This window comes from Rhynchophorus ferrugineus, unplaced genomic scaffold, assembly GCF_030347505.1.
Source record: "Rhynchophorus ferrugineus isolate W39M unplaced genomic scaffold, kcgeb_rfMv2 rfM7, whole genome shotgun sequence".
In the NCBI taxonomy this organism is placed as follows: Eukaryota; Metazoa; Arthropoda; class Insecta; order Coleoptera; family Curculionidae; genus Rhynchophorus; species Rhynchophorus ferrugineus.
In genome coordinates, this window is record NW_027472586.1 from 28,752,398 (window position 1) to 28,772,620 (window position 20,223).

The 20,223-nt window shown below is 33.2% G+C and overlaps 1 protein-coding gene across 1 annotated transcript in view; it reads right to left on the reverse strand.

Annotated features, from left to right (window-relative positions):
• Stacl (SH3 and cysteine-rich domain-containing protein) overlaps positions 1-20,223 on the reverse strand; it is a 455,842-nt gene that overhangs the window by 172,968 nt on the left and 262,651 nt on the right. The window contains exons 16-18 of the mRNA XM_076410623.1: positions 19,462-19,531; positions 12,496-12,648; positions 9,876-10,040 (exon numbers count right to left, since the gene is read on the reverse strand). Of these exons, the coding sequence (XP_076266738.1) occupies positions 9,876-10,040; positions 12,496-12,648; positions 19,462-19,531 (388 nt within the window). The remainder of the gene's footprint in view (positions 1-9,875; positions 10,041-12,495; positions 12,649-19,461; positions 19,532-20,223) is intronic.

The window sequence follows — 20,223 nt, forward strand, 5'->3', positions numbered from 1 at the left end:
TGGTTATTCCACATTCCACATTTATATCATTTTTAATAGGTTTGCTAGCGAAACAATTTTGAATTGATTTAGTTGAATTATTCCCAAGTAGCCATTGTGTTATTATTGGCTATTCCTTAGAGTTATTACTTACATTTATTAATATTCTTCATTATTCTACCACGTTTCATGGTTAGTGTGTCTGGAACACTCACTTACTTAAATTCTATAAAAGGCCTAGTATTCTTTTAGAATTATTATTTCAGTTACGGTCACACAATACAGTCATTATCGACGAATCGATTGTGGGAAAATTTAGGTTATTTGCCTTGATAAATCCCAGTTCACTATTTTCATTTAGCTTTTCTTTCCGTTGGTTGCACAAAACCATTTTTAAACTGTAAAATATAAGATAAATAATCCAAATAAAATCAAAGCGCGCTGAAGAGTGTAAATGTTGGAATACGGAAATGATGGTTAGACACGGTAAGTGATGTCAATGTTTCTGATAGGTGTGTGAATTAAAATGGCGAGTTTTAAAATGTTTTGTATTTATTTCTAGTAAAATTTCAGTATATATAATTAGTGTATTATTAATAGGAATTATTATTTGTGTTATTCTTTGTTACAGTCATCTAGCAAATTATAGGACAAAATTATTAAAATAATGCATAAATGAGACATGTACTCATACAAACTGTCCAGCTCGACCAAAACAACTACGTCACGATCAGATTTGGAGCGTGTTTGCGCATATTAAAAATTTCACTATTTCAAACAACAATTTTTCATTCAAGTCGATTTATTTTACAGAAATAACTTTTATTCCGGGTAAAGTAAATACGTAGAATTGTCAAAAAGTAGTTTGTCAAAAATTGTCGTCTAGCTTATTATTGTTCAAAAGAACACTGTGCCGGCTTGGTGGCGCAGTGGTAAAAGCGCGGGCGATAGTCGCGGGTTCGAATCCTGCTGGGGCATTGTTTAAAATTTGTGAATGTCCTAGGCAAGAGTGTAAAATCCGAGCCAGTCGGTAGGCTTAATGCTAAGGACCGTGGTTCGGAGCCCGCGTTAAGCTATAGGCCTAGTCCAGATAAACCCCAGATAAAAAAATTAAAATAGTTGGTAAAAGGAGACTTTAATCTACATATAAAAGAACCCAGTTGAACTAATTTACGATCTTATTATATTAGCAGATAATTCTATAAGTGTATGAATATTGAAGTGTAAAACGTTTATATAATGATTTCAACTTTCCAATTTTATAAACGACCCCATTTATCCCTTTTATATAAAAAAATCGTTCATAATTTAAAACCTATCCTAGGATATTGCATTATACAAAACGGATACACCGAAAAGGTACCGGGTTCAAATCGCATTTAACCGAAATTACTTTCGGACCGATTTTTTCCCTTCCCCCGTATAAGAAAGATCTGCAGGAGGACGACTTAATTTTCGATAACAAATCGAGTTTCGACGATCCAACGGTTCTGAATAAGTTCGGTCGACAATACGGGACAGGAGAAAATCTGCTTTTTTATGCAGGATGGACGCCGGTAGGCGGTAACGAAACGAGCCCTCGCCCATTGACTTCCAGGCTTGAAACATCCCCTGGGAGATAATTCGCGAAAATTATTCATGCCGAAAATTCCGATTATAATTTCAAAGAAGGTGGTGGTGTTGCTAGATGTTGGCCTGCATCGTGGTCTAGTTGGTAAGAGGCGATTTACATAAGCTGAATAAAGCCAACAAGGAAGAAGTTTTTTTGTCTCTTGAAATAGAGTTTAGGAGTCTTATTAAAATGACAAGTTTACCATCATTTCTTTGGTAGTAGCTTTAAAGATGTTTAATAAAAATATAATTATTTTTTATTATTTATTAAAGCAATCTTGCAAATTAACATTAACTAGCTATTTTTTATCCTAAGCTATGGTTTTAAAATACAAAGTACTCATTCTACGATAGACATTTTGGGCTTGACGTCTATTTCACTATATTTAACAGGTCAATTGAAAAGTCACCGGCCTACCATAATAAAACACATTTTTTTGGCAAAATTAGTATCTTTTATTCAACATAATTCCCTTCAAGGGTGATACACTGATCATAGCGATCCTCCAGTTTTCGATCGATACCATTTTTGTAGTACGATTTGTCCTTTGCTTCAAAATAGGCCTCAGTTTCGGCGATCACCTCTTCATTCCATGAAAATTTCTTCCCAGCGATTATTCTTTTGAGATCTGAGAACAGGAAATAGACGCTGGGTCCAGATGTGGAGAATACGGTGAATGAAGAAGCAATTCGAAGCCCAATTCATGGATTTTTGCCATTGTTTCCACTGACTTGTGACACGGTGCCTTCTCTTGGTGAAGCAGCACTTTCTTTTTCTTAAAATGTCGCCGTTTTTCGGAGATTTCGTCCTTCAAACGGTCCAATAACGCTATGTAATAGTCTCTGTTGATGGTCTTTCCTTTTTCAAGGTACTCAATGAAAATTATTCCATGTGCATCCCAAAGTACAGACGCCATAAACTTGCCAGCCGACTGTTGCGTTTTCCCACGCTTTGGAGCGGGTTCATCACTCGGATGACTGTCGATTGGACTTCGGAGTGAAATGATGGAGCCATGTTTCATCCATTGTCACATATCGATGCAAAAACTCGGGTATATTGCGCTTGATCATCTTCAAATACTGCCCTGAATGATTAACTCGTCGTTGCTTTTGGTCAAAAGTGAGCTCGCGCGACACACACTTTACACAGAGTTTTCTCGTACCCAAATTTTCGTCAATGATATGATCTACCCGTTCAGTTGATATCTTTAGAGTGTCTGCTATTTAATTTAGTTTCAATTTACGGTCATTCAAAATCATTTTGTGGATGTTTTGAATGTTTTCATCGGTAACAACCTCTTTTGGGAGTTCACTGTGTTCCCGGTCTTCGGTATTCATTTCACAACGTCTAAACTTAGCATACCAATCCTTGATGGTTGGTTTTCCTGGAGCAGTGTCCGGAAGATCGGCATCAAGCCAAGTATTTGCTTCAACTGTATTTTTTCCCTTCAAGAAGTAATATTTTATCAACACACGAAATTCCTTTTTATTCATTTTCTTCGCAATAACAAACGTTGCTTCACTCAAAATGCCATAGTTCACAAACTAATGATCCGACAGCTGTCAAATTTATACACGCATCTTTTGAGAATTAGGGACTAATTATGAATAAATAGAGAGAACTAGACTAACTAAAAATCATATGGATTTAATTCTAGTAGCGCCATCTATGTGTCAGGCCGGTGGCTTTTCAATTGACCTGTTAATATGCACTGAATTTTACTTAAAACTTTATTAAATTATGCCAAATCCTTTTACTCCCTTTTCTCTTCTGACTAAGCCGTTTTTAATTTAATTTATCTTTTTCATGACATAGCGGGGCATTTTAGGTAGCCCAGATACGGTTTCCTTTAAGAAATTTATTTCCAAATGTTTTTTTGATTTTTTCCCCTTCCAGATAATTCTAGAAAGTATATTAAAGTAAGCCAATTTTTAAACAAATCATTGAATTTAGTTGGAATTTGTGACGAAAAATTGAATTTAATTAGGTGGGGCAGCCTAAGCAGAATTCCTATGCGGACATTGCATGTCTCATCGTGAGACATAGAAAATATTCATGTGTTCGTTCAACTAGAAGATAGCCATTTAGGATTTTTAGGGAAATTATTGATGTGGCTGCACTGATTGCTTATATCATTTATATTTAAAAAAATCCCAATTGGAAATGTAATGACCGAACTACACGACGAATTTTTTTACAAAATTTGGCACAAAAACTTGCCCTCCCAAATGTTCTAAACAGGAAACAAAACAGCGATAATTTTCACTAAACTGTCACAGCTGCAATATATATATTTCCTGCGAACAGTAATATGGCGATTCAAGGAAATCCTGCTAAAGATATTCAACATTATACAAATCGTAGTTGCAGCTTTTGTGCCAGACCAAGGGATAGAAAGACTGAAATATCGTGCAATACATGCAAAAAATCCATTTTCAATGTACACACTTTTTTAATACTTACTTTAATTACTTTACTTAATAATTACTTTTTTTGTAATTCAGCCTGAGTTCTTCAAATTTTTTAACATGTGCCTTCCACTTGAGTTTAACATCAAGAGCCATGCTGACCAATATATCTGTATTTCCAGACGGGACTACTTGTTGATTTATATATACCGGCTGGTACTTAATTCTTTTGTTGGTTAAATCATTATGCACTGATTTATATTTATTTATTTTACTGATTTTTTTTATTCATTTAGCCATTTTTCTAGCACTGTATTTCGGCAATAGCTCTTTGGAACTTTCTGTTCATCGAGTGTTTTCATCTTCAATGGCTAGCATTGCAGTGTCATCTGTAAATGATTTAAAAACATTTTGAGTAAAGCATTTATTATGTTGATGATTTTAATTGGTACTTTTCTTGGATGTTTCCTTAATATTTTCCCGGTAATAAGATCCAAACCAGAAGCCTTTTTTGTACAAATGCCATTGTTTGTTTCTTTCTTAATCTCGGTCAAAACGAAATATGGAATTTTCATCCTTTCCTGTACAATACTTATGTCCAATGTTCTAATCTTGTAGGTTTTTCCTGATTATTCCTCTCCCAGCTCCCATCCTCATTTTTTTGTCAGAGGCATTTGAATGATAGGTCCTTTTAAATTTCTGGCACGGTGAATACTCAGCATTATTAGCCATTAGCAGCATTGGCAAGTGTATGCAGAAACTCATTCGTGTCATTTTTTAATAATTAATTTCTTGTCTTAGTTGGGATGTAATATTATTCAGCATAGTTTTATCTTGCTAAGCCCTGAAACGATGAAATTCCTTTCACGCTCATCGTTTTTCTAATAATAATTCTTAGGATTCTTTAAGAGTAGATAGCACCTGATTTAAGGTAGTATTGAAGTATTTCTTTTAGACAAGAAATAGACATTCTAATTTATGATTCATTCTGAATCACTAAGAAAAGTTATCTAAATATAGGTTGAGATAATTAAGTTAAAAGTAGATCATTATGAAGATTTTATGCATGAAACATTATTTCAGAGAAAGCTGTTAGTATCGAAAATACATATAGAATACTTAGGGATATTCAAAGAATGATATCACTTGTGTATAGACATAGATATTTCAAAATGGAACATTATGCCACTTTTGGCAAGGCTCTAATAAAAAGAGTGTAAAGGAAATAAAAGTTGATGGAAAAAGGTAAAAGCTAGAATAATATTTGATTAGATTTTGTAAATCATAATATTATTTAATAATTAATTGCAGACATTTTGTTCTTCATACTCATAGCAAAACGATTCCAACAAGTGGTTGGCAAAGGTTGTAATTAAGGATTGTCTTGCAAAATACAAATTAAGTTTTGAATAAAACATGTTATAGAATAAAATATTTGAAATTGTCATTTGTTAATATAAATAAAACGTTTAATTGCGTTTTATATAATTTACTTTTAAAGAAATAGGCCTGAAAAAAGTTATACAGTAGATATGACCACAGAGTGAACGTCTTCCTCTCTATCATTGCATATTTAATGAAATCTAATTGTTATGGGATGTGGCAAAGAATTACTACAGTATATATTCAGGCCAAGAATGATACACAGGCAAGAACTGTGTGGATTTATGGAAAGCAACACAATATCTACAACACATTTCTGTTTGGATGAACTCCATCGGATACATAGAAGAAAACATTGACAAATTATTGAGTTGTGAACTAGGTTGGAAATTAAGAGCTTAGTTATTGACTCGAATAGTGGCTCAGAATGTGTAAACGAGTGAACGAAACTTTATGGATCTGGAATTATGATTCAGTGCTGACAATACTAAGACAGTGTGATGAGAGTGGAAAAAACTAAAAGTGAGTATATAATTAATAGAAGATAACTGTAGAAAATCGTATTGAGTGTTATATATTTATGTGCATAGATATGTGCGTAATTGTTCAGAATATATATGAGCATTTGGTTAAATTATTAAACGAGGAGAAAATGAATACTAACTGTTTTGCAGGTTTGGCAAATGCATTAAGGTAATGCAGTGAGTAAATCTAATTTTATCAAGTAAAATGTACATAGGTAGTAATAGAAGAAACTAAGGAGAAATATGGTGATATCAAAATGATTTTACAAGAAAACACAGCAATGAAGGAAGGATGAACTAAACATAAAAAGGTAAATAATTTCTCTAATGATAATAAAATACATTACTGGGATATACAATTATTAAATGGGTGGATTTAGTCTCCAGGAGATGCCAAAGAACTCTAACCTATAAACTGTTATGGCTGTTTAATTAACTGTAGTTTAAGTCGTTCGATAATATGTGCATTAGATGTACTGTAATGTTAAAGTAAATTATATTTTATAAAATGTTTGTTTCATTATTTGATTTATATTAGAATGTTGTTAAATATCGAAGCTCAAACAAACTAAAATGCGTAAAATGTCAACGTTAAATGGGGCAAAATTGTACCGTTTTGACGTCATAAATTGAAATAACGTAAGTTCACTGCTACTTTGGAGAGGCTATAGATAGTGTACTGATTAATTACTGGTTGAAATATTTTTATGAATATAACGGCACTAAATAAGTGCCGAAATTGCTGACAACAAAATAAAAACATATTCGATTACATACCATCAAGAATGATACAGGACCTATTCAAAGTTCGACGAAGAAATTATTGGAAAGTTTTTTGGTTCAAGTTTTCTTCCTATCTGATAAAACAATGTAACATTATTTATGTAACTAATTAACGAAGTACGGATTCTTTTAGCTTATATATATATCTAATCTAAAGTTTAAAATTATCTTTTTGAGTCAATTTGGATTCCATGTGATTGCTGTCTTGAGAATGAATGTTAATTTCCATATCTTATAAAGTAATGTTTATGTATATTCAAAGGGGGGTATTCAAAGGCAAAGAATAATGCCTGCCGAATATGGTCATTGGTATATAACCCTAATAAACGTAACTTCTTATGTATTTTACATCATCTAGTTTACTAGCATTAAATACTTGCTAGCTGCATCTAAACCATATCTTCTGGGAGTTCGAAATGAACACTTATTGGATAATATTTTTCTAGGTTAAGCATCCACATTCGCAGTTGTGGAGCTTTTGCATTGACTGTAACATCCGTATTTATAATAAACAACTAAATCTAACAATCAGGTTATGATAAGAAGTTGTGGGTAGTAATTTTTTTAATTTACCTTATCCATTACCATTTATTCCCATCTAAATTAAGAAATTATATTGAAAATTAAGCTGAATATGTCTTGTATTACTGCATTTCTCTTCAAAAGAATTTTTAAACCAATCATTCAAACATAATCTTATTTTAAGATATTTTTTACAAATATAATGCAAAAATCAATAATATGTTTACAAGAATAATAGGATCAATATAAGAAAATCATAAAAAATATGAATGTTATTCCATTAAAGTGATTTCAAAATATGCTGGGAATTTATTGAATATAATCCTGTCAAGTTAAATTTCTTGCTCATATTTCCCTCTGAAATTTACTTATTTACATATTTTTTTAAAATTGAAAAATAAACCGAAACATTTTCCGATTTGGGGAACATATTTGTTCTCGAGTTAAGAGATGAGATGGATTTTTTCGTGGTATGAAATGTTTCTTTTCGATAGAATTAATGATCCGAAAGTGGTCGTCGAACTCTGTTATAAAATAAAAAGTCTAAATAACGTTTTTTAAATCGTTACTATTTTTATAATAGTTTAATGGCGTTTATGTGAGGATTATTTGTTACAAACATTCTTGTATTATAATAAATATGACGTTATATTAGTTTTTGAGATAAATAAAACAAGAAAGTTGTAGACCTAGAATTGTTTAAGGAGGGTGAATAAGTATTCCGCATAGGATTTACAAGTACGTTTTGTGGATATTTTGTAATATTGTAGCTTTATTCAGATAAATTCGTACATGTACGTTATTCAAAATATTGCCCAACAGTTAGTTACAAATTTTCTCCAACTTTCAGGCGACATACAAATTCTTTGTTGATATTGTTGTCCTTTTTTGGTGCGATCCAAACATCGGCTTTATCGAAAAGGCGCTGGCACGAAAGGATAAATATTTCAATGAAAATTTTCGACGATTTTACAAGAGGTGGTCCAAGATTTTGATAATATATAACGACATTTTAGATGGAGTGCTTGAACCAAATATATCAATTTCAATTTATAGCCGGCACATGATGATTTAGTTCAGTTTAATCTTTCAAATCCTACGCCTAGTTGTGTCTTTCTTCTCACTTTATGCATATAATATTTTCTGCATCCGATCACAAATTTGCCGATTTAGACTTTTAAAATTATTACCAACAAACTATCTACAAAATTCGCTACCTACAAAAGCTATTAACTCGGATAAAATATTGACATGCTTAATGCATTCTTAATATGAAAATTAATTTAATATTATTGTTTTGTTGTATTGTATCAATTACAGGCTACACAAAATCAGTATGTATTTCTCAAAATAAAGTTAAACTGGACCTCTTAAGCTAAAATTAGGAGTAATACTTATACGCTACCCCAATTCTTGAGGTTTGGTTCCTTTCACTCTTCTGATCCCTTGTGCGTTGGCCACTAGATGCGTTGCTTCCAAGTAACATTCTGTCGTACTTGAAACGAAATCTTGATGACTTTGTAGAACATTGTCTTGACAGCATTGTATTGTTAGTCGACTTGATAATTTGATATTTTAGTGCAACCACATATTTCCACCCCATAAGTCCAAGGCTTTATAATATAAATATATTTTTACTAAATTAATCCCTTTGATAATGCGTCAAGTTGGAAATATCGTCCGAATAACCAGTACAGTTCTTTGATTTTCTGTCTGATTCTCTCTGTTTTCTGTCTTATTTCGTCAAAGTCAAATTTCTAATTCAACCTACCATATCTCAAGTCATATAATTAGGTTTTTATTATTTCGCCGTAAGCAAAATTGACAACGATAGAGCCATTAAAATGTATTTCCAATTCTTTAGACCGTATGTGAATCTTGTCGACTGCCACTTTTACATTTTCTATAATCCTGGCCTTTTGCCATTATCGCTATGTCGTCCGGGTACTGTTTATTTTGTTGTGGGAATATCAGAAGAAGTTTAAAACAGCTACTTTATTCTTAATAAATAATGTTTATTCTTACGATATATCATTTTAGTTCAGTCAGTTTTAAATTAATTAATTGGTATCCTTTATTATTGAATGCAAGTGATTTATTTTTACATTCAGTATTAAAAACATATCAATGCAGAGGGTCGTAAAGACATATATTGTATGTCATCTGACAAAGTCTTTACAAAATTGTATAAACGACACCATAATTAACATATACTTCGTTTCGAACGGGTAATATTTAGTATTAACGAAATCGGATACAATCGATGAAGTAATTAGTATTATGAAAAATAAATATATAGAGTAATGTTTTTTAGATCATATCCATAACAGTACAATAACATTTAGCTCTAAAGGTAGATAAGTTCAAACGGGCATAGGCACTAAACCTAAGTTGTAAAAGTGTAAAATAAGAAAGTGCTAGCTGACCATTAAAACTATATTGTTTGAACCTACGAAACCTCATATTGTTATTCATCTACCACTATACAAAAACGATATATCTACAATTAACATTAATATATTATTCAATATTTTCTACTATACTTAGGCACTGTAATTATTGAGATGTTCTCATCAACATCTCAAGGGATATACTATACTTTTTGGAACAATAAATTATGGAATTTGCTGATTGATTAAAATGTTGGTGTGACTAGAAATTTACCTGTAATAAAGACGGCAATGTTTCTTTTCCAAATTCCTCCATCATACCGTTGGTTGCATGGAGCTGCTGAACGTAGGCATTGTGGCCGTTGAAGTAGGCGCTCAGGCTTTCCGTAGTAGGATTGGACAAGTAGGACAAGTATGCATTCTTGTATTCTTGTCGGGTCTACAAAATTAAAAGTGATTGGCAAGTTAATGGGAGAAATACACAATAAATTATATAATTCGATAATGCATTCTGCAATTTTTGTGAAACAATTTTATAGATGGTTTATTAATTATAGCTATAGAAGATTTTTGTTACTTTAGTCAGATGAATTGTCGTTAGACAGTTTCGGCCTTTTGGATCAATCCATAAATCTAACCATTGGTGCCTGCATATATTCTGAAAAATTTTTCACAGTTGCAGAGTGACAGTTAAGAGCAAAAGTAGTACTATACATATTAATCAAAATATTTTCCAGGATTTTCTTCTCATCGTTCTGGCTGTATCCATGCAATTTCATTCGACCATTTTCGCAGTTTTCCAGTATTTTGAAACCATGTACTAACCAAGTCATACTGCATTAATCTGAATAAATTGTAATCAAAACACATTATATCTGGTGAGTGAACTGGGTGCGGTAGAACTTGCAACAGTACATTATTCTTAGCTATTAACGAAGTTGACTTAGCATTTGTTACTTGCTATCACCTGTACTTTTGCAGTATGCAGTAATAGGTAGTTTAAATTGTCCAAATGATGTCGGTAGACATCTGAAGCAGTTTGATTTGGTGCTAGCAGCTACATATCAGCTTGCTCATTTCACCATATGCACAGCAAGACATAACTTCTGGCAATTTTAATTATCGTAATAAATTGTCAGTTACAATATATCACAGAAATGAAATTGAAAATTTTAAACTGTTTAAAATGATTTATCAATTTGTGTGATGTCATTTTTTTCCTTACAAATTCTGTCCATGAAATTCTAAGCCATCATAAATTTCTTTGAGGGTTTAACCTGGGTTTTCGTCCAATAAGTTGCTGCCTTTGAACATTAGTCATTAGCATCAATATAACCTCTTTTGGATATGGCATCAATAGCATCTGCATATACTGAATAACTAAGGTACGGCTGTTTGTTATATATCGTTGACCAAAATACATGCTAGCACCTAATAACAGGTGGGTCAAAAGTTCTGCTACCATTTTGATAGCACGCCATCTTGGTTATGTGACGTTTAGCTCAGTTTCGATTTAACCATTGTATTATGTGGACGTCCAAATTTTATTTTATAACGCTAAATATTATATAACGATAAATATGCGCTACAAGAATGAGTAGAAATGTTAACAGTATTTATTGAAAATAATCGTTCCATTATTGCCACTCAGCGGAAAATGCGTCCAAAATATTCTAATCGTCCAGTGCCTCATAACGCCACAATTTATTGTTTACATCCGAATTTTCGACAGTATAGTACGACAGCAGACAGGCCTCGTTCTGGAAGACAACGGACGTCTTGTAACGCTGAAAATGTGGCTCTGGTGCGCGATAGTGTTGCAGAGTCTCCAGAAACATTAATTAGGAGACGTTGTTCCCAGCTACACATTTCTGCACGAAGTTTAAGGCAAATTTTGAAAACAGTAATGCAATCCTAAGGCTGTCTGGTGAAATTAAATGAAGACTTTTCGTCTAAATTGATAAAGAGCGATCAGCCCATTTTATTCTAAGTATCCATGTCAATAAACAGAACAGTCAGTTTTGGGAAACACAGAATCCTCAATTAATTCACCACTTCTACGTTCAATTATTCCACTTAAAACAACTGCATGGTGTGTTATTCATGCTGGAAACATCATGGGTCTCTATTTTTTTGAAAATCACCTAGATGTTGAAGTTACTGTTACTGCTGAACGGTACCAAGACATGATTCAAAATTTTCTTGTACCTGAAATGAAAGAGCAAGGGCTAGACGATATGTGATTTCAGCAAGATGGAATCACAGCACACAGAGCTCGTTCAACAATTTAATAATTGAATGACGTTTTTCCACGAAGATTAGTTTCCCCATGTGGCGAAGTTTTATAGCGAATCACGGTCACCATTTAGCCGATATAATTTTCAATAACAACGAAAAAAAAATGCAAAGGCCACATAAACTTTTTATGAAAACCAAACTTACTTATGTTTTCTTTGAGCAAAGTTATAAGCAATGGTATTATCAAAAAATGGTAGCGACGCTTTTGTTCTATGTTGTATTTCTTAATTTTCTTAATTCTATTTATTTCTTTTTTCTTCTTTTTTGTTCAATATTTTTGTAATTATTCTAAATAATTTTGTTACTGTCTTCTCTGACCAAGAATATTAATAGTTTAAAATGATGTAAAAATAGTTAATTTTAGGCATATTTGTATTATTCATTAATAGTATATGGTCAGGTATTATTTATTGTTATAGATGATTATATTATAATTATATGTTGAAAATTAAACTCTAAAATATAACAGTTTATACAATAATAGTTTCTTTAGAAAACAAATAAGACAGTCAATTATAATAACATACAAAAAAAGTTCTTCTATATCAAAGGTATACTATATCTAATCCTTAACAGTATTACTTCAAATAAATTACCTTGGCCAGTTTCTCCTCGGTCTTGGCAATTATAGTCTCATAGCTCTCCCTGTGCGTAAACACCTTTCTGGATTGGATTTTCCGATAGAAGGATCTGTCTAACATCGGTCTCGACACTTGGCGTATTAAAATTGATGCTATGTCTCCCATTGCCTGAAAATGGAAAGGGACACTTTAGCGGTTAAAGGTTTTCGCTGTACAGCCAGACGCTTTTCCAAAAGAAAAGTAGTGGCAAGATTTTTTTTGCAAAATAATTTTTAAATATTCCGAGAAATACGAGAATATTTTTCAGCTATTCCTGTAATTTATTCAAAAATATTTCGGTCGTTTGTTTTGAAAGAAACATGAAGAGGAAATAACCGAAGTGTAAAGAAAATTTGATTTAGGTCGAGATGGTGGTTTCATTTTTCAATATATATCACATTAAAATATCGTGGTTTCTTTTCTGAATTTGTATTTTGAACGGAATTTTTGTAAGGTGCATTTTGTATTATCATTTTATATATTCTCCATAGGGATTTTTCAGATAGAAAATGTTTTTAAAACTAATATTGTACACACTGTGTAGCTATAAGCTTTTGCTTTTACAAAACACAGTTCACAATAATTTTACTCTAATTAAATAATATTAAACTCCATTTCCTGATGACGAGAACAATGAACGAATTGCAAATGGTAATAAAACTGTTAAAGTAAAACTACTGGATTTAATCCAAAACTGATGGCAGAAATGTTCAAGATTGTTGATGAAACATTTTTTCAACTGCTTCACGTTTAGCTCATACAAATTTGATGATCGGAAGAAGTATCGTTAGCATTGAAAAATGCAACAATAATCCCTATATCGAAAAAAAAAGATTGTAAACATTGTAAAATGTAAAATCATCGAGGGATAAGTTCTATCAATTGCCGGGTAAGAATTTAAAAAATTCATACAAATGAGACTTCAAAGACCTCACGAAGGGATAATACGAGAATAACATTTACACCGAATTGCGATGTTTTAGGTAACATTGTAGCACTCCGCCAGATTATGGAGGAACTTATTAGATGAAAAAAGTGTGTCGTTTTTATTGTTTTTTGTTCTGATGAAGCTGAATATTTCCTCTTAAAAAGTATTAAACTTCTTCAGGGTTCTTACGATGGTTAGCTGTGTGCGAGTGTGAAATAATTTTTCAAAATTATTTGAATCATTGAGAGAAAAATCCTAATACCAGCACACCAGTTTGGGTTTATTAACAAGCATTCAACAATTGACCAGGTCCACAGAACAACAGATGTTAATGAAAAATCCCACGAAAGCAAAAATATATGCTCAGCTATATTCCTAGATGTAGCACAAGCCTTCGCTAAGGTTTGGTATGAAGGCCTTGTTCATAAACTACAGAAAATGTTTCCAAAACAATACACCGAAATACTAAAATCGTACATTACAGGCAGAATGTTTAAAGTTAAACAAGAAGAAGCTTTCTCTACAATAAAAGAAGCTAAAGCAGGTGTACCACAAGGAAGTGTATCTTGATGCAAAATTTCGCTAGAAGAAATATATAAAGCAGAAATGAAAAGAACTGGTATTGTAATATGGGAAAATGTAATGGCTATTTGAAAGAAAATCACAATTATTAGTATATAATAAATTGCTATTACATAAGCAAATACTGAAACCTATATTTACATAGAGAATTCAATTATAGGGATGTTCTGCAATTAGTAACATAAATAAAATACAAATTTTTCGGAACAAAGTCCTGAGAAGTATTGTGGGCGCACCCAAGTACTACAGGACTGACTACCTTCATCGAGATCTTCAGATACCCACATTGGTCAAGAAATCAAGAGAATTACAAAAGGGCATGAAGAAAGATTCCATTCTCATACGAATGTTGAAATATTGTAACTTTTGGATACCACCAGAGCAGGACACAGACTCAAAAGAATCAAACCATCTGATCTTGTGTAGTGTTGTCTAGTGAGGTGCATATAATAAAAATACAGTAGTGACATGAATAAACATTATTTCACCCGAGACTGAGATAGGGCCGATGGGTCCCCATAGTTATATACCTAGATTTAACTTATCACAAAGATAAATTGTAGGTTAGTCGGAAACCACTAGTACTAATATAATAATTAAATAATAATAATAAAAAAATCATTTGAGATTATCCGAAATTACTTTTTACCGAATCAGTGTCCATCAAAGTGATGCCTCCTCTTCACTGTACTTCAATATAGTGGTGAATACAACTATATGAAATGTTTTTAAAAACATGCATGCCGCTCATTATTCTGTTACTATCTCGAAATCGAGCTGATGTTCTCTCATCGCCTGCTATTATAAATTTCAACTGAATTCAGTAAGGGCAAGTGGAGGAGTTCAAGTACTTAATATCAGTAATTCAGGAGATAAAAGTGACATCTAGTTCTGAAATTGTACGAGATTTTTCTTCTTTAAAATGGTACGTATGGAAAAGTGCTTTTCTCAAGCGCCAATCTTGCCAATACTTCTGTAGGTCTTTGAGATTTTACAGTCTGATTTGATCAGCTTGAGGTTTCTCAAATGCAATTCTTAAAGAACATTTTTCATATTTCTTGGCGAGATCGAGTTTGAAGTGGAATAATTCATTTATGTTGCGATAATCGGTACTGTTGACAATTCAGCTGAAAAACTTTTATATGAAACTTTTGAACGAAGTCCGTACAGACTTTTATTGAAAAATAAAACTTTTAAGTGGAAGACGTAGCGAGAGATTCAAAAAATACATCGATCGAAATCGTAAAAAGCCATGTGAAACTATCTCTGCATGTCCCTGTTGAAAAGTAGACACCCCTAAGCACCAATTATGGATTGATAATTATTTATTATAATTGATAATTGATAATAGGGGTTAATTACTTTTGCAAATTTCAAGGCCGTAACCATAAGAGTCATTCGTTTTGAAATTTCGTTCAATAATAAAGGTGCGTTTTAATCTCATATAATGCTTAATTTTTACTAAATCATAAAAATGTCAGCTATGGAATCTTTTATTATAGAAGTTTATAGTCTTGGGTTTATTATGTTTTTGGGATATTCTATATACGTGCAAAATGTTTGATTTTAATACTTGTCTTAATTTTTTTTGAGCTTATAGTATTAATAATTGACGTGTATTTTTCTTGTTTCGTTTTCGTGGCCATTCACCTTTCATTCCTAGGTTGAAACTAACTTTGACGACGGTTTTATCATTTGCGACTTACACGTGGCCAAACTCTGGAATTAGTTTTGCGGAAACTCGGAAAAAGTAGCTATCGAGGACGGCAGTATGCTATGTTTCCCACGTGGAGCAGCAGTGCGGGTGATCTGGTATCATTAGAAATAATTGCTATTTTATGGCCACAAAATCTTATTTCTGTAAATAATAATAAATTATATTGGTGGTTTGTATATTTTAATATAATAATCGCTTTTGTGATGAAAACGGAAGCACCCAGGGGCTTGAATTTTCGGACGGTTAAAGCTTATGCGGAGGAAGAATTCAAGGCACAAAGTAAATTCAAATAAAGTGCAATACGCCTAAATCAAGCAACAAGGAATAGCCGTTAGATTGGTGATAAAAGGTCAATTGAAAAGTCCACGTCCTACCATAGTAAAATAACTTTTTTGCCAAAACTATTTTCTTATTCAATATAATTCCCTTAAAGGATGATACACTGATTATACAGAACCTCCTACTTTTCGATAACAATTTGTAGTACCATTTGTCCTTTGTTTCAAAATAGGCCTCAGTTTCGGTAATCTCTTCATTCGACGAAAATTTCTTCCCAGCGAGAATTCTTTTGAGATATGATAACAGGAAATTGTCGCTGGGGGCCAGATTTGGAGAATATGGTGAATGAGGAAGCAATTCGAAGCCCAATTCATGGATTTTTGCCATCGTTTTCACTGACTTGTGACACGGTGCATTGTCTTCGTGAAGCAGCACATACTTTTTCTTAAAAGGCGGCCGTCTTTCGGCGATTTCGTCCTTCAAACTGTGCAACAACGCTATGTAATAGTCGCTGTTGATGGTCCTTCATTTTTGAAGGTAGTCAAAGAAAACTATTCCATGTGTGTCACAAAATACAGATGCCATAATCTTGCCAGCCAACTGTTGCGTTTTCCCACGATTTGGAGGGGGTTCATCGTATGCAGTCCACTCGGATGACTGTCGATTAGACTTCGGAGTGAAATGATGGAGCCATATTTCATCCATTGTCACATATAGACGCAAAATCTCGGGTTTGTTATGTTTGATCATCTTCAAACACTGCTCCGAATCATCAACTCGTCGTTGTTTTTGGTCAAAAGTGAGCTCGCGCTGCACCTACTTTGCACAGAGCTTTCTCATACCCAAATATTCGTGAATGATATGATGTACACGTTCAGTTGATATCTTTAGAGTGTCTGCTGTTTCACTCAATTTCAATTTACGGTCATTCAAAATCATTTTGTGGATGTTTTCGTCGGTAACAACCTCTTTTTGGCGTCCACTGCATTCACTGCGTTCACAGCGTCCCACTGCGTCTACTGCGTTCTTCGGTGCTCAATTTACCACATCTAAACTTAGCGTACCAATCCTTGATGGTTTATTTTCCTGGAGCGATGTCCGGAAACTCGGCATCAGGCCAAGTTTTTACTTCAACTGTATTTATTCTCTTCAAAAAGAGCCTGGGCTTACCATTACACTAAACCGAAACCGCCTCACAGTTGACCCCTGAGGATCGCTACTGCTACTGCATTAAATTTGGGGATATGGCATCTGCTAATCCGTATGGGGCAAAAATTATGACTGCAGTGACGGATAATGTCGTTTCAGCCTGAAAACAGGGAGGTTAGCGATGACGCGGTGCTAAGCTCCCAGCATGTCGACCAGCTTGCGAACAAGCGCGTTTTCGGAAGAACTTGAGCTGAGTTGTTCTTTGTGGAATGATTGAGATATGAAGTGCTTGATATGTGTAGTGTCAGTTGCACTATGAATTTCATTATTTCTGACAATCCATGAAGCGTTTAAGATTCTCCTGAGGAGCCTATTTTGGAAAACTTGAAGCCCTTTCACCTGGTTGTGTGTAACAAACTTTAAGTAGACATTAGATCCGTATAGGAGTACGGGCCGAATTAACATTTTGTAAAATAGGCATTTGATGGAGAAGAGAAGATAATGAGAGAATGAGAGAATGGGAGAATGAGAGAATGAGAGAATGAGAGAATGAGAGAATGAGGGAATGGGAGAATGAGAGAATGAGAGAATGAGAGAATGAGAGAATGAGGGAATGGGAGAATGATAGAATGAGAAAATGAGAGAATGAGAGAATGAAATAATAAGAGAATCTGCATCAAATGAGTTGAAATTAATGTTTAAATTTCTCGTTTTTGGTCAATTTTATTCTTTTTGTGGGACACAAGCCAAAGTCACTCAGAAAGCAGTAGATTTAACGAAAGCCATAATAGATACATTAAAGATGAGCTATCTGCTAATGAGCTTAAAATGATAGATTGACATAAATAAATTCACCTACAGGAAAAATATAGTAGCTACGCTTTAAAAGATTGAATAGTGGATTAAATAAGTAGAGAATGAGGCAATATTATTTAAAAATGTAAGTACAGAAATTATTCAATTATTTATTTCAGAAAAAGCTTTTAGCCTATACGCACTTTCAACTACTGAAATCATACCTCACAGACAGACATTTTATTGTAAAACAGTGTTACTTATGCACTAATCTACATCTAATATATTCAGATGTTCCGCAGGGCAGTGTTCTTGGTCCATTATTATATCTATTGTATACAGCTGACCTACGGACCTCAAGAAACACTACTGTTGCAGCATATGCTGACGATACAGCGGTTTTATCATCACACGAGGATTCATCTTAACCAAGTCGTCCTCTACCCATGTGATATTCACCCTTTGTAGAAGAGCTTGTCACTCAGTGGAAATGATAAACTCCCGCAAGTAGACAACGTTAAAACGCAACAACGTTACGTTAAGCGACAAAACGCAAACAGCTTGGGCTTATACTAAACAAAATGAATTGGCTCATAGGGCATAATATCTAATAATTGGCTGATAGATCTATCCTTAGATCTATCCTTACTCTCCGTAGGTAACAAGGTTTTGCTGTATATGTTAATACTTAGACCGACTTTGACCTAAGGTATTTATCTGTGAGGTAATAATAGCAAATCTAGCATAGCTATTCTTCAGAGGTTCCAGAATAAAGTATTGCAAGTCATCGTCGATACCCTATATTACGTTTAAAACAAACTAATTCAGCACTACATCCCCTTAGAACCCATGACGAGTGTGATTCGAAGTGTGCGAAGTGTAAAGTGCTCTGAAAGACTGTTGATGCATGCCAATGTACTCGCCAAACAGTTAAATGTGCGCGACGACAGTGAAGTGCGTGAAGAAGTGAACGCAAACTACCATACGAACTGATTAATAGACACATAGAGTGAGATTCAATAATCTCTAGAATAAGCTAGGATAGTGTTTAGAATAAGTTAGGATAATATCTAGAGTAAGATTTCGATTATAAGTTTGTACAAGAGATAACTTACTGAAGCGATCTTCTACATGTCAGTATATTTATATTGCATAACGTAAATCATAATAAAATACTTATTGCCCACGGGCAGATTGTTGAGGTTCTAAGAGATTAATAAAAAAAGAGCCGCGTATTCGACCGAAATCGTAATTACTATTTTCGTTCTAGTGCTCTTTTACTAACGACCGGTTTGGTTTGGTGGAATGTTTTCGTTCGATAATTCCCAAGACTAATTTCTTATTTCGATACGTAAATACAAAAAAAAATCTCCTATCCAAAAATAAAAAAATCTCTGACGCGATTTGTTTTACGGGCCATTATAAGGACACGGGTACGGAACGATATCGCTAACGCAGATCGTGCAAGCTGATAAACGAAAGTATCTATTACCTGCGAATCGATCTCCACTTCCTGAAGCATCGCCTCCCAGGTATGAAATAATGAGCTGGGGCAGGCGGGCCTGAAAAGAAAAATATCAGTTAGATAAGGAAAGTTATAAAGTTTCGGGATGGGGAGACGGAGTCGTCGTGTGGCGCGTTGGAATTTTTCCGAGACGAAATATGTGCGCCTCAACTATATTTCCTGGGCTTTTATTCGATTATTGTTCGAAACTTTAGAATTTATCGCGACTTTCTCGGAACGGGCTGACTTTTATAGAGCCTGAGGGAATTTATTAAATGGCCACGATAATTCGACTTGATTCAATTGAATGACTTAAATTTAAATATCTTTGTTTGTTGAGTTGTTGGAGAGAAAAAAATGCTGAACAAAGACGAGTTGTTTATTTAAAGTAATATTAGTATATTACTTTAAATATAATTATTAAATATAAATTTAAATTTAAATATAAATATTAGTAATATTAGTAATTTAATAGTATTAAAAGTATATATATATATATATATATATATATATATATATATATATATATATATATATATATATATATATATATATCTTATCTTAAATCGGTACGTTATGGTGCGAAAAGAATTATGAATTAGATGGAGCTGACTTATTAAATCGTTTGACTAGTTTTGGATAATACTGAATCGTCAGACCCAACTGTTTGAATTCTACTGTTTTTGCTTCATTCTGATTCTGTATTTCTTTTATATTATTATTTATTTTTATTTTATATATTTATTTCTC